The following is a 15,463-nucleotide window of genomic DNA, read 5'->3' as shown; positions in this document are numbered from 1 at the left end:
TGTATCTTCTACCCGATGGAAGAGGAGAGGAGAAAGAATGTCCCGGGTGGGTGGGGTCTTTGATTATGCTGGCTGCTTCACCAAGACAACAAGAGGTAAAGACAGAGTCCAAGGAGGGGAGGCTGGTGTCCGTGATGCACTGGGCTGTGTCCACAACTCTCTGCAGCTTCTTGCAGTCCTGGGCAGAGCAGTTGCTGTACCAAGCCGTGATACATCCAGATAGGATGCTTTCTGTGGTGCATCGGTAAAGGTTGGTGAGAGTCAAAGGGGACTAACCAAATTTCTTTAGCCTCCTGAGGAAGTAGAGGTGCTGGTGAGCTTTCTTGGCCGTGGCATCTACGTGAGTTGGCCAGGACAGGCTGTTGGTGATGTTCACTCTTAGGAACTTGAAGCTGTCAACCCTCTCGACCTCAGCACCATTGATGTAGATGGGTGCATGTACACCGCCCCCTTTCCTGAAGTCAATGACCAGCTCTTTTGTTGACATTGAGGGAAAGGTTGTTGTCATGACACCATTCCACTAAGCTCTCTATCTCCTTCCTGTACTCCGGCTCATCGCTGTTTGAGATACGGCCTACAACTGTGGTATCATCTGCAAACTTGTAGATGGAGTTAGAGCAGAATCTGGCCACACAGTCGTGAGTGTATAGGGAGTAGAGGGCTGAGGCCGCAGCCTTGTGGGGCACCAGTGTTGAGAATAATTGTGCCAGAGGTATTGCTGCCTATCCTCACTGATTGCGGTCTGTTTGTTAGAAAGTCAAGGATCCAGTTACAGAGGGAGGTGTTGAGTCCTAGGTCTTGGAGTTTGGTGACAAGCTTGCTTGGAATTATTGTATTGAAGGCAGAGCTGTAGTCAATAAACAATAGTCTAACATATGTGTCTTTACTGTCTAGATGCTCCAGAGCTGAGTGTAGGGCCAGGGAGATGGCATCCGCTGTAGACCTGCTTTGCCGATAGGCGAATTGTAATGGGTCCAGGACTTGATGTACTCTGAATTGTTTGGCTTTCAATTCCTATGTACTAGAGAAACTACAAATCCTAAGTGAAGTAATTGATACGTTTATAAATGTCTTTACATAGAAAAGGGTTTAAGATAATAAAGTAGCTGAAGTTTCACCCATATATTGTTGCAGGCAGCAAATAGAGATCCACAAAGCTCACCGATGCAGTGGGACAGCAGTGCCAATGCTGGCTTCAGTACAGCAAACAAAACTTGGCTACCTGTCCATTCAAACCATATTAAAGTAAATGTTGAAGTAAGTGAGACCACTTTTCATATCATTTATACTAAAGCCAATCATGTAAAAGAATTACAAAAACTGAACTTTATTCCTGGAGTTTTAAGGATTTAAATATATAAAATCAGGATTGAATAATAGTCAGAAATTAAGAGAAGCATCATTCACACAATTATCTACACTTTAAATTTTATTGGTGGACTTCAGGAGTTGTGATTCATGTAGATTTTTAATTATGCTGCTCTAAACTTCCACAGTGCAATATTTCTTATGTAATTATTTTGACAGGTTGAAAAGAAAGAACAGAACTCCACCTTGACCCTCTACCGTGAGCTTAGCTTTCTTCGCCAGAGTGAATTGCCAATTCACAGGGGATGGATGTGTTACATTTGGAATGATACAGATGTGTTTGCATATGTGAGAGAACTGGATGGTTTGGATTCTGTCTTCTTGATAGTGCTAAATTTTGGTAAAGCTTCAGCAGTTAATCTAGCGAGCAAAGTTCCATATCTTCCCAAAGAAGCAAATGTAAGACTCAGTACTGACTCTAATAAAAAAGGGAAGACGGTTCAGACAGCATCCATAATAACTGGTGCTGGAGAAGGTCTTGTATTGGAATACAGAACAAATAATCCAGTCCATAGTAAGGCAGAATTCAAAGATAAGTGCTATATTTCACAGAAAGCATGTTATTTGAGTACATTAGGTTTACTGTACAAGAACTGTTAAGTTTTTTTTGAAGTTTAATAGATGTTCTGCAGGGTATTCCCCACTAACATATTTGGGGTACAAGGAATAATGCATTAAATTATAAGAAATGTCTTTGATCAGTGAAAAAAATTAAACACTAAAACTTGATCTACATTTATCTTTAACATACTGAATTCTGCTACAGTTTCTCGGCTGCTGAAAGTGTATGCTTGGACCCTACATCTTGTATCTAGCCTGTTCCAACAGATAAAATTATTTTCCATAAGTCCAGGCTCAGCTCCTGCATCCTCAAGTCATTACCTTCATTTTCCATCTTTCTGACCCATGAATATATTGTTGCTACACAATTTTATCCACTTGTTTCAAATTGCTCTCTGTTTCAGTTCTTTTAGTCTATTTTATTCCTCATTGAAATGAGAATAATCAAAATTTGTGGTGTAGTTCTTTGGTACTACAACTATGAAGCACTATCCATGTTCATTCCATTCTTTTCCTGCAAGTATTGTTAAGATTAATTTCCTCCAAAATATCTCTTTTGCAGTTCAGTGACATTTCCTTGTTTCCTTTCTTAAACACACATCTTACAAGAGCTTCCCTGAAAATCTACATAGTTGTACTCCAAGAATCCATCATTGCCCTTTTTTTTGTCTACATGTCCCCACTCCCCAGTAACATATTAACTATAAACATACTTTTTGAAGCTGAGGTGGAGCTCAAACTCTCTATCACCATGAGAGGCTCGTAAAACTACTGTGACCTGCCCTATTTTATTGAGCATCAGATTGCTGATGAGCACACTTTTTCCAGCTAATCATTGATAGGAGCAATTAGTTCAAATTTGCATGAAAAACATTGTACCTTTGTATCTTTGTACCCATAGATGCAAATTTCTGCATTAGTTTTTTTCTACATTTACTTATGGAACATGAGCATTGTTGATATAGCCAGCAGTTATTGGCTAATGTTAATTATGCCTGAAGTTGGTGATGATCTGCCACCTTGAACAGCTACAGTTTGTTTGGTAAAGGTACTACACAACACTGGACCTGGAATTCCAGGATTTATGCCCAGTGACTATCAAGGAAGTGTTAAAGCATTGAAACAATCTCTTTGGCTCACTGCATCCATGCCAACCATCATGCCTATCTATGCTAATCCCACATGCCTGCATTACTTCTATATCCCTCATGCCCTGCTTGTTCAAGTACCTGTCACAATGGCTCTTAAATGTTGTTATTGTTCCTGCCTCCACCACCTCCTCTGGCAGCTCATTCTAGACACCAACCCCTTGTAAGATAAATTTACCCCTCTGATTCCCTTCAAGCCTCCTCCCTCTCACCTTAAACCTATACCTTCTAGTTTTAGACACTTCTACCATGGGAAACAGGCACTGACTATCTTTTCTGTCTATGCCTCTCATAATTTTATATACCTCTATCATGTCATCTCTCAGCCTCCTTTGCTCCAGGGTAAACAGACCCGGCCTATGCAATCCCTCCTGATAACGCAAGCTCTCCAATCCAAACATCCTTGTGAATCTTTTCTGCACCCTTCAATAAGCTATTAATTAGCTTCAATAAAATCCTTCCTATAGAGTGGTGACCAGAACTGTACGCAATACTCCAAGTACAGCTAATTAATGTTTTGTACAGCCGTCATTTCCAGGTCAGGATAGTGGGTGGTGATGGCATTTCCATTTTCTTTCTGTGCACGTCCTTCGAGGCAATAAGGATCATGAGTTAAGGAGATACTGGTGTAGCGCATCTTATATATAGCACAAAGTGCGCATTGCCCAGCTGTGCCAGTGGTGGAGGGTGTGAATGTTCAGGATAGCGCCAAACAACTAGGCTGCAATTTCCTGGATAGTCTAAAGGTTAAGATTCCAAAGTGTAGTTAGAGTTGTATTCACTAAGCAAATGGAAAGTATTCTATCACACGTTGACTTGTGCCACAGTAGAGAGAAAGATTTTGGGGAGTCATTCACCATTGTACACCAGCTTCGGTCTCCAATTTGTGTCTGGTCCAGTCAAGTTTTTTTCTTGCTCTTAACTTTAACAGATTTTACCAAATGTATGAATATATTGTTGCTCATTTTTCAGCACTCCAGCCACACTTGATTGAGTATGAGTACAGTCACTGCTGACAGAGGAAAAAACTGGGCCTTTGGAACAGATGCAAGATTTTTTCTTGCTAAGAACTGTTTGAACTTAACTAACAACCTTTGATTCAATTTATCTCATTTTACCAACTGCTGATAACGCATAAAGTAAATCTGAATTTTAAAATTGATGACACTTTTTGAAGAGATGTAGTAAGTAGAATTCACAATGAAAGGCAGCTTCCCTTGGGGGAAAAGAAATGCAAGTTAGGTTGCCCATCATAATTTTGGCTGTGTACACAGATGGGCTGCCTAATCTCCAAAGTTGTCAGTAGCCTGCCAGCTAGTCATTTAATGCACTTTCTTCCCAAATCCCACACAGTTAGTTATTAGTCAAAGCTGTAGTTGTTATCCATAAATTGCTGAATATAAGAGGACTTGGTTTATAGTGCAGAGATAATCATCATATAAATATAAATGAGAATATCTTATCTTGTTTTACCTGCAATGTCAGCCTTCCTCTGAGCATTACCTTTTGGCCTGCAATATACTAATAATCTGCAGTGATTACTGATATTAAAATGTTGTAAGTGGACAGAAATGTAATTTACTTAGCATTGCCCATGAGATGCTTTTGTTACCAGTTACTTTTTAAACTATTAAGTCTTGCTTCTGATTTCATCAACAAGCAATCAAGCTTTTATAACAGATCCTTCCAGATCTTATTCTAAACAACAAATTTGAACAATTATAAAATCTAAAAGGTCCTTTCGGGGTCACATGAAGTTTTTGCCTGTGATGTGAAGTAGTTCAATTTGCTTATGAACTTTTTTTTGCTTCCAAATAACTTGATAACTATTTGTTTAAAAAAGTGTTCCAAGGAGCAGGCACAGTAGTGTAGCGGTTAGTGTAACGCTATTACAGAGTCAGCGACCTGGGTTCAATTCTGGCTGCTGTCTGTAAGGAGTTTGTACGTTCTCCCTGTGTCTGAGTGGGTTACCTCCGGGTGCTCCGGTTTCCTCCCACATTCCAAAGGTGTACGGGTTAGGAAGTTGTGGGCATGCTACATTGGCGCCGGAAGCGTGGCAACACTTGCGGGCTGCCCCCAGAACACTCTATGCAAAGATATATTTCACTGTTTCGAATGTACATGTGACTAATGAAGTTATCCTATGACAGAAGTTACAAAATACATATATGGGTTCAATATTACACTTTAAATGAACATGGGAATACAAAATAATAAAAGATCCAATTTCATTTAGTTTGTTTGCTACCACCCTAGTTGTTGCGTGATGTGATAATTACTTAGAATATACAGCATGGGAACTGGCCATTCAGCCCCTTTTACAGTGCATCCTGGCAACCATGATCCAGTCAAGCCTTCCTTTTACTTAATCCAATTAACATTACCTTCCATACACTCCCTCAGATGCTTTCATTGTCTTGCCTTAAAGGTTGCCACACTATTTGTACTGTGGTAACAAATTTGACATTCTTGCTATTCCAGAGATTAAAGTTCCTTCAGAATTCCCTATTTGATTTCTTGGAATATTTTCCATTTCTAGCCTCTAGTTTTATTTCTCCCCACATGGAAGCACTCTGCACACTCCAATTAAAAGCTTTTCATGATTTATAAAGAACCCCATCAGGGCACTTTCATTCTCTTCTTTAGTAGAAAACCAGCCTGTTCAACCTTTCCTGAAAGATATGTAATCTTGCACTTCTGTTATCATTCTTGTATTTTTTAAATCTCCCTCTAAATTTTCCAACTAAAATGCAAAACAAATTGTAAATCTGAGTATCATGTGTTGAAATTTACCTATAATATTTTGCATTTCTTGAAATAAAAATGCCTTTGTAATTTGTTGCAGCTATTCTGGGAATTGATTAGTCTTTCTAATATGGTGACATCTGGAAATTTGGATTCAAAACTTGTTAAATCTAGACTATTAAATAAAAAGCGAATAACAGTGGTGCCAGCAAAGATCCTAGCAGAATCCCACTTTCTACCTGCTGCCATCCTGAACACATTTTATTTTAAAAATAGCTTTTCTGGCTGGTGGCTGAAAGTAAGTTCTTTTAGGGTTGAATGGTTGTGCATAATCTGATCAAATTGATTTGTCCTTTTAAAGGAATCTTAAGAACAGGGCCAATAAAAATTCTCCAATAAATACTCAATCTGCTAGACTTTGCACTTTAGCTTGGGGGTTTTATTAAATGTGCAAGCACGTTATCTTTCATCACACGTGAGATTGATAAAGAAAGTGCCAAAGACGGCAGCACAGAGCTCATGCAATATTTACACAATGCTGTTCAAATTATTACAGAAATGTATTTAAACATTTTTTCATGAAGAAAATGTAACAACTGTCATCTTGGAATGAAAAGAGACAAGAAATGGTAAATGGGAGTGAATAAAAAGTACCAATATTGTCTTCATGGTTTACTTATCTTCACATCTCAGATAAAGCAAATGAAAATTAATCTATGGTACAAATATAATGAAAATTAGGTTAAATAAAAAAACATAATTGCCTCATACATAAACAAGTACCAATTCGAAGTACTTTAAAATCAAACAATTACTAATACATCAAAAACAGAGTACAGTATATCAATATAAAAATAAACCCTCAAAATCCAGATAAAATAATCACTCATGTCTTGTTTACTTCTCTGACAGGGTGCTCCATAGAAAATATTAATTTACAATTTTCCTACGGATCAAGTTCCAGCTCCTTATATAGAAATGCATAATGTCTGGCAACCTATAAAACAAAAGTATAGCCATTTGGTAAATAATTTTCCTAAGTATATTTTTTAACTACATAGATATGATCGTTTAATTACAATTACAAAATTTTCCATTTTTCCCCCTCATGGGGTCATATTCATGTGTGCACATGTATTAGAGTTCTTCAAAATAGAAAGAGGATTTAAAATCATCTAAATATAGGCACTGGATGACATTTTTCTGCCAAAATAAATTTTAAAAAAACTAAGCAACACAAAAAATAATTATACTTGATGCCTTCTCTATGAAAACAAATATTCCAGGTCTGCTCCTTGGTCTTTGTGCAGTTAACTAGTTGAGGCACATTTGAAAATACACATTTCACCAAAACATTTTTCTTGAATTTTTATGTGATGTCTATTTGCTACAATGACTTCTTATTCTTGATTTTTGCACACATCAAGAAACCTCCCATCCAGATTCACCAAACCCCTTCTGATAAATAACTGACCTTTTTTTTTGATTTAAGTCCTTGTATACAAAATTTGAGTCTTTGCTTTCTGTTTATTGACATTAAAATTATTTTTATGTTCCTCCAAATTTTATAGGAGTGGAACAATATGTTGTCATGCATGTTTAGGATTTTAAAAAATGTCCAAATTACTGGAATCACATTTTCAGTTGCCCGTCCAATTCCCTTTTTGTGTCTTTAATGTTTCTACCCTTACTGACAATGAATTTCAGATCATAACACTAAAAACAAGTTTTTCCTTGCATAGTCTTGTACCTTTTGCTCAAAAAATGGAATGTGGCCTCTGGTTGTTGAACCATCTGCTACCAGGAACACAGTCTTTCTCCATTCACCCAACTCAAGTCAGTCATGATTTAGGTTGATTATGGTTATAAAAGAAAACTCAACAAATGGGCCATTCCCTTTAGAATAGAAAATTAAAAGGAGAATGTGATAATTTTTCCCCAAGTTATGAAAAGTTTTTGGAAGTAATTGCTGAGAGATTTTTTCCCACTAGTTTGGCTAATCAGCGATAAAGTGTTCTGGAAGAATGAAAGATTGCTACAATTTATCTTCACAACTGTACGAATGCTGCATCCTTTGGAATTGTCCATGGTGTCATAGAGTTGTTCAGTGCAGAACCAGGCCCATCGGCCCAACCTATCCATGCCAACAGATGCCCATTTACTCTAATCCCATTTGCCTGCATTTAGCCCATATCCCTCTAAACCTTTCCTATCCGTGCATCTGTTCAAATGCTTTTTAAAACACTGACTGTACCTGCCTCTATCACTACTTCTGGCAGCTCATTTCATATACCCACCACACTCGGTATGAAAAACTTGCCCCTCAATTCCCCTTTAAATCTTTCCCCTCTCACCTTAACCCTATGCCCTCTATATTTAGACTCCCATACCCTTGGATAAAAACTGTGCTCATCTACCCTATCTATGCCCCTAATAATTTTATAAGCCTCTATATGGTCACCCCACAGTGGTGGTTGTCACTACTTTCATTTGCGAGGAATGACATTTCAAAAGGAAGAATATAAAAAGGATATGGAGAAAAATGTGGAACTAAGATTGGAGTAGTAATTATTGAAGAACTAGGTGGGTAGGGATTGTGCAGAGCAGAATAAATTTATCTTTTACATACGTAAACACCACAAACATAGAACACTACAGCACTGTACAGGCCCTTTGGCCCACAATGTTGTGCTGACATTTTATCCTGCTCTAGGATTTATCTAACCCTTCCCTCCCAAATGCACCTATCCGAAATCCTTTGCTACAATTATATTATGTCCTTGCAAAAAATGAAAGTTAATATCTCCTGTTGTGTTTTAAGCATGCAGTACAATAGTCTGATACCTTGTGTAGGCTTTCTGAGAGAGGATATGTTATGTTCAACTACAGCTGACTAGAATGTGCAACAACAAAAAAATGTATTTACACTCATATGGAAGAAAATGCAATTTTGCCATGGTTTGGAGGCCTTCAGTGCATCATCTTATGCTTGGAATAAGCCCTTTTATTTTTCCACATTAAGCAAAGCCATTGTTAACAGAGGATCAGTGAGATAACGCATGTAATACCCTTATAAATCAAGAACAATTGTCAGAGTCAGCAAAATTCTCGGCGCACCAAGCTTTAAGTAAAGGCCAGAACAATTTTACTCCAGGAACCTCAATGATTAGGTTTTTAAAATTACTGCATTGTAGCATCTTCTTTTTCAAATGCAAAAATAAGTCTTATTGATCTGAAGGATGAAACACTGTTGAGGAGAGAAAATAAAGGCTTACTTCATGCAATGATTGTTCCCAGTCAGTTGGACCGAAGTGATCATCTCCAGGTCGGATATCCAAAATGATACTCAGTGATTCATCTTTGTCTGAAAACAATGTGGAGAAACAAACAACTCACTTTAACATTGAATTTGATAATATACTGAATAAAATCATTGATTGTACCAAATCATTTCATTTCAACTACATGTAACAGTTCTGTTAAACCACTGCATTATATTTATGCAGCAAAGTTTATCTGGTTCGTTTACTTTATTTGAATTTATCTTATAGATTAGCAAAGGTCAATTCTTAAAATATATACTGAATATATAATGCCATCTTAAAAATGAGGATAGAAAGCTAGGAAGTTTGAAAGGTGCACTCAGTTTCAGAATAGATTAGATCAGACAGGGCTTCTGGTTCTCAAAGTCAAAGCGACTTGCATCAAGTCTGCTTGCTGTATCGGTTAGATGTCAAAGTCAATCCATTACACAGGTATGTTGGGATATGTGATGTACTGCTTCTTACCCAGACCAGTGTTGAATACGGGAATGGGTTTGAAATACTGTACGTGCACAAACAGAATCTTTAATAAATGCAAGTGGTCTCCAGGTAACCAGGATAGAGAATTGTTAACCATTTAACAACTTTATTGACCAGTAGACTTGAGTACGTTTCTTGGACATGTAATGAGATCAGCAGTTGCATGAAAAGGATCCTGTGGAAGAACTTCCAATTTTATTAACAATTAGTTGTTGCAAGCAGATGGAATGTGCAGCTATATTGTGAATATACTAGACAATCCATTTTGCCTTCATTCATATCTAAGCATCATTGTTCATCTGTAATATGCTAATAGAATAATGTTATACAAATTCAGTAACTTCCCAATTCCTGACTGAGCTACACTTTATAATGATTAATACAGATGAAGTACTTTTGCGCTTGACCATAAATATTGACTGTGTACCAGATTTGATTAGCCTCTTGTAGCAGCGTGTGTTCAATGACCTTACTCCTAATGTGTTTTCTGTGGCCCATCTTTATCTCAGCTGCCAGTCCCACCATGACTCTGGCAACTGCATGGGGCCAGGAACCCTGAACAAGTATTAACTTTAGCACTGTCTAAAAGCAAAACCGATTGGTGAGGGCAGGGCAATAGACATTGTCTATGTAAGGCACTTGACAAGGTCCTGCGTGGTAGGCTGGTCTGGAAGGTTAAGAGACATGGGATCCAAAGCAAGCTGCCTTATTGGATCCAGAATTGGCTCGGTGATTGGAGGCAGGGAATAGTGATGGAAAGATGCTTTTCTGATGGGAAGTCTGTGCCCAGAGGTGTACCTCAGAGATCGGTGCTGGGACCCTTTGTTGTTTGTGATTTCAATTCATGACTTGGATGTGAATGTAGGAGGTATGATTAATAAGTTTGCAGATGACACAGATGTTGGTGGTGGTGTGGACAGCAAGGAAGGTCATCCAAGGCTACAGCAGCTTACAGATCAGAAGGAAAGTTTGGCAGAGTGTTGGCAGATGGAATTTAATCCAAAGAATGAGGTAAAGCATTATGGGAAGTTAAATAGGGTTGGGACATGTATAGTAAATGGTAGCACACCATGGAATGTTAATGAACAAAGGGACCTTGGGGTACAAGTCCATAGTTCCCTTAAAGTAGCAACATAGGTAAATAGGATGGTGAAAAAGGAATATGGCATGCTTGCCTGCAGAGCATAGAATATAAAAGCTGGGACATTATGTTGCAACTTTACAAAACACTGGTTAGACTACATTTGGAGTATTGTGTGCAGTTCTGGTCACCACTTGGAGCATAGGAGGCTGAGGGGTGACCTGACTGAGGTATATAAAATTATATTAGGAATGGATAGGGTAAAAAAAACACTCATGGAGGAATTCAGCAGGTCAAGTGGCGTCTGTGGAAGCAAGGAGTATCAAATGAGATTTGAGGGGAAAGTTTTTTTTATATACACATACATACACACAGTGAGTAGTTCATATCTAGAATTTGCTGCCAGAGGAGGTGGTAGAGTCAGATACAATCACAATGCTTAAGAGACATTGCACTACTTTTTCCACCCAGAGAGTGGTCAGTATATGGAATGAGCTGCCAGAGGAAGTGGTTGAGGCAGGTACATTAACAACACTTAAAAAAGGTACTTGGACAGGTACATGGAGGGATATGGGACAAACGCAGGCAAATAGTGATGTTGGTTGAAATGTACCAATTGGGCTGAAGAGCCCATTTCCATGCTCTACGACATTTAGACAGGCATTTGAATAGAGGATACAGACCTAGTGCAGGCAAATGGGATTCGTGTTGGTGGACAAAAAGGTCAGCATGGACGTGGTGGGCCAAAGGGCCTGTTTCTGTGCTACACAACTCTAACGTTAGAGTACTGGAGAATGAGTGGTGATCTTATTGAAGCACAATATTCTGAGGGGAAAACTAGAATTAGGGGGCATGTTTTCAGTATAAAAGATTGCCCATTTTAGACAGAGATGCGAAGGAATTTCTTTCCTCAGAGATAATGACTCTTTGGAATTTTCTACCCAGAGAGCACTGAAGGTGGACACTGAGAGATATTTGAACTACATGCAAGGCCATGGTTATGATGAGAGAGCTGGAAAGTGGTTTGGCGACCGGAGTTGGATCAGCCATGACCTTACTGAACAGTAAAGCAGCTTGAGGGGCTCCAAGCTTGCTTATGTAATTTTGCTAACTCCAGATATTGTCACAGAATTGCCTCAGTAAAGAATAGCAAGATATTTATCACACAGTGAACATTAATGACTTCTTCATTTCTTAAACTGCATGGACTTCCATTGCTACAATTTGCAACACTAATTAAAGAGAACTTGCAACATGCAAACACAGATTCCTGATGTTGCTTTCCCAAATTTGGGGTGAAGCCAATTAGTGGTGTTACCTAATAGCCCACAACCAGTGATATACCAATGACCAATTCCATTCACAGTGTGCTATTGGGAAAGCACTATAAAAGTGTAGATTGTTATAGCTACCTAGTGGTCAAGTGTGTATATTATATAACCAGCACAAGAGATTTAATGGAATGGCTGATATGTTGGTACCAAGCTCACCTGTTGTATTACACTTATTAGCAGCCACAGCGTTTCTAAGTTTGGTTGTATATCTTAACAATCCTGATAGTGGTACACGCTGATCGCCTTGGTAGGCTGTGATGAATACAGAGGGATAATTCTGAAAGAGAGTCAAGCAAACACCTTTTTTAAGAATCAAATGCTCAGGTTATTTATATTCAACCAACTGGGCTTCAGGCAGCTCACTGCAGAGCCTTGTTCCTGAAACACCATGATGGCCTTTGTCAGCTGTGAAAGTTATGAGGCATTTTAATAACGCTTAAGTGTTTCTAACCATCATACCTAATTTAAAAACTTAGTTTATTTTTAAAACTGTGCTTTGAAAAAATATTTACTTCAATTTTATTACAAAAGTAAAACTGGGCACAAAAGGAAAAGTTATAACAATTGTTCATTAACACCAAGGATAGTGCTGAAATTTGCTACGACAGGCCCTTCACTGCTAGTAAAAAGAATAATGACCATGGATGCACCTTTTATACAAAACTACTATTTCTAACTCCCAACCTGAACAGGAGATACAGAAAGCTTCAATAAGTACACTCCAATTCTAGCAGGAGTGGGTCTGTTTGGAACAGCCATTAAACCCAACAGTATGAGAAAACTATATCCATACAGTACACACTTTAGCTGAACTGTGCATCTATGCTGATAAGTGGACATCTTTCCAGTATCAGGTCCAGTGGCATTGAAGATAATAATGTTCTTAGCATATTTTTAAACTAACAAGCTTTTTCCATCAAATTAATTTCCTGCTCCTTATGGCAAACAATATTACTGCTGAAAGTGGAATAATTCTACATAACAGATAGAACATCAAACAGTACAGCATAGGAACAGGCCCTTTGGCCCAGGCTGTTGTGTTGAACTGATTAAGCTAATGACACCTAATTAAACTAATCCCTTCTGCCTGCAAATGGTCCATATCCCTCCATTCTTGGCCTATCTAAGAGCCTCTTGAAATGCCTCTATCGTATCTACCTCCACCACCAGCCCTGGCAGCACATTCCAGGTACCCACCTCTCTGTACAAAAAAACAAACTTGCCCTGCACATCTCCTTTGAACTTTCCCTCTCTCACCTTAAATGCATGCCCTCTAGTATTGGCCATTTCAACCTTGAGAAAAAGATACCAGCTGTCTATTTTATCTATGCCTCTCAATTTTATAAACTTCTATCAGGTCTCCCCTCAGCCTCTGCTGCTCCAGAGAAAACAACCCTCATTTACCCCATCTCTCCTTATAGCACATGCCCTTTAATCCAGGCAGCATCCTGGTAAACCTCTTCTGCACGCTCTCCAAAGCCTCCACATTCTTCCTATAGTGGGGTGACCAGACTGAATGCAATACTCCAGATGCACCCTAACTAGAGTTTTATAAAGCTGTAACATAACTTCCTGACTCTTGAACTCAGTGCCTCGACTAATGAAGGCAAGCATGCTATACGCCTTCTTTACCACCATATCAACTTGTGTGGCCACTTTCAGGGAGCTATGGAATTGGACTCCAAGATCGTACATCAATGCTGCTGAGGGTCCTACCATTAAGTCTGTACTTTCCCTTTACATTTGAGCTCCCAAAGTGCAACACCTTCCCCTTGCCTGGATTAAACTCCAGCTGCCATTTCTCCACCCATATCTGTAACTGATCTATATCCAACTGATCTATATCCCACTGTATCCTTTGGCAATCTTCTACACTATCCACAACACCACCAATCTTTGTATCATCAGCAAACTTGCTAACCCACCCATCCATATTTTCAACCAAGTCATTCATATAAATCACAAACAGTGCGGATCCCTGAGGAACATTACTAGTCACCGACCTCCAGCCAGAATAAGACCCATTGACCACCACCCTGTCTTCTATGGGAAAGCCAATTTGGAATCCAAACAGCCAAGTCACCGTGGATCCTATGCATCTTAATCTTCTGAATGAGCCTACCATGAGGGAACTTGTCAAATGCCTTACTAAGCCAATACCAAGAATATCAAAAGACAATTTTAACTTTGGTCAGTCACGATTTGGCAACATAACGTACACTTCCCCAGACCTTCAGTTTGTGCTATGCATCCAAGCCTAATAGAAAGTAAGTCAGGTGTATTTGTTTCACAAAGGATCCTGAGTAACATAAAAAAAGGAAATTAGACAGAATACAGAAAGAATGCCATTAAAAGGAAGGGGATCTTCTCAGATTTCAATTATTCCTGTTAGTGTGGGCTCCATAAAATTCTAACATCTCACTGTCCACAGGTTTTCTCCAAAGACATTATTTAAATTATTTATGGAACTGAAGTTAAAAATTGTTTGTAATTGTTCAGGGTGCCTGCTGTTCTAAGGATTACTAAATCTGGAAAAAATCAATTCAGTTAATGATTACATTAACCTTTTAACTAATTTGCATGAGAGTTACTTACTCAGCTCCATCTCTTAAGGGAAAAGTAGAAGGTGTAAGAATGTTGCATGCTCATCAATGTTGGGGTGCAGCCACATTCTGTAGCAGGCTGTCAAAAACATTACGATACTGGAGTTGGTCATGTCAGAGCTCAATAATGGTTGTAAAAAGTAAACTTTGACCACAGTAACATCTCTCTGGTTACTTTATCACTAAAGGGCTTTATATCCTCCAGTAAAGGTATTCACTGTATTTCTGCATACTTGCCTTTGTCGTTAAGGGAAGTTGAATGACACAAGTCCGTTGAGACTGAGATTTGAAGGCAAACATTTAAAGCAAATTTACCCCGAGTTACTTGACTGTACCTTGAGAAAATTTGAGACGTAGTAAGACATATAACATTGAGACTTACTGAAAAAAAAATCAAAACTCAGTTGCTGGAAATCTGAAGTAAAAACAGAAAGTGCTGGGAACATTCAACGGTCAGGCAGCATCTGCAGAAACAGAGTTAACATTTCATATCAAAGACCCTTCATTAGAACTTACCTGTTGCTTAATATTCTGATATGGACAATAAGCTTGAATGTACTTGAAAAGTCTTTGGTCAGACAATGGGTTTCCCCACTCTTCTTGATCTTCTTTGGTGAGTGGTAATGAAGGGTCCAGCATGGTGCTAAGAACATCAAGGAATGGAGCCTGTGTAACAAAAAAATCTGATACAGCCAGCAGTTCAGTGACATATTAGCAGACAATTAACAACATGAAGAGAATGCAATATTAAAAATCCCTCTTCTACCCCACACAAAAAAAAATCTCAATGGGTCATAAAGACCCGTGATGAAGAGAGTGA

The 15,463-nt window shown here is 38.6% G+C and overlaps 2 protein-coding genes across 4 annotated transcripts in view; one reads left to right on the top strand and one right to left on the bottom strand.

Moving 5' to 3' along the window:
• Positions 1-1,968, top strand: part of slc3a1 (solute carrier family 3 member 1) — a 30,384-nt gene extending 28,416 nt beyond the window's left edge. Inside the window, exons 9-10 of the mRNA XM_052013223.1 lie at positions 1,135-1,257; positions 1,528-1,968. Coding sequence (XP_051869183.1) covers positions 1,135-1,257; positions 1,528-1,968 — 564 coding nt within the window. The remainder of the gene's footprint in view (positions 1-1,134; positions 1,258-1,527) is intronic.
• Positions 1,969-4,309: 2,341 nt separating this feature from the next.
• Positions 4,310-15,463, bottom strand: part of prepl (prolyl endopeptidase like) — a 42,885-nt gene continuing 31,731 nt past the window's right edge. For all 3 annotated transcript variants that reach the window (XM_052013216.1, XM_052013215.1, XM_052013218.1), the window contains 4 exons: positions 15,160-15,309; positions 12,197-12,317; positions 9,098-9,186; positions 4,310-6,819 (listed from right to left, as the gene is read on the bottom strand). In XM_052013216.1, the coding sequence (XP_051869176.1) occupies positions 6,769-6,819; positions 9,098-9,186; positions 12,197-12,317; positions 15,160-15,309 (411 nt within the window). In that variant the 3' untranslated portion in view covers positions 4,310-6,768. The remainder of the gene's footprint in view (positions 6,820-9,097; positions 9,187-12,196; positions 12,318-15,159; positions 15,310-15,463) is intronic.

Source organism: Pristis pectinata, chromosome 3 (genome assembly GCF_009764475.1).
Source record: "Pristis pectinata isolate sPriPec2 chromosome 3, sPriPec2.1.pri, whole genome shotgun sequence".
Lineage (NCBI taxonomy): Eukaryota > Metazoa > Chordata > Chondrichthyes > Rhinopristiformes > Pristidae > Pristis > Pristis pectinata.
This window is presented reverse-complemented; position numbering and strand designations above follow the sequence as displayed.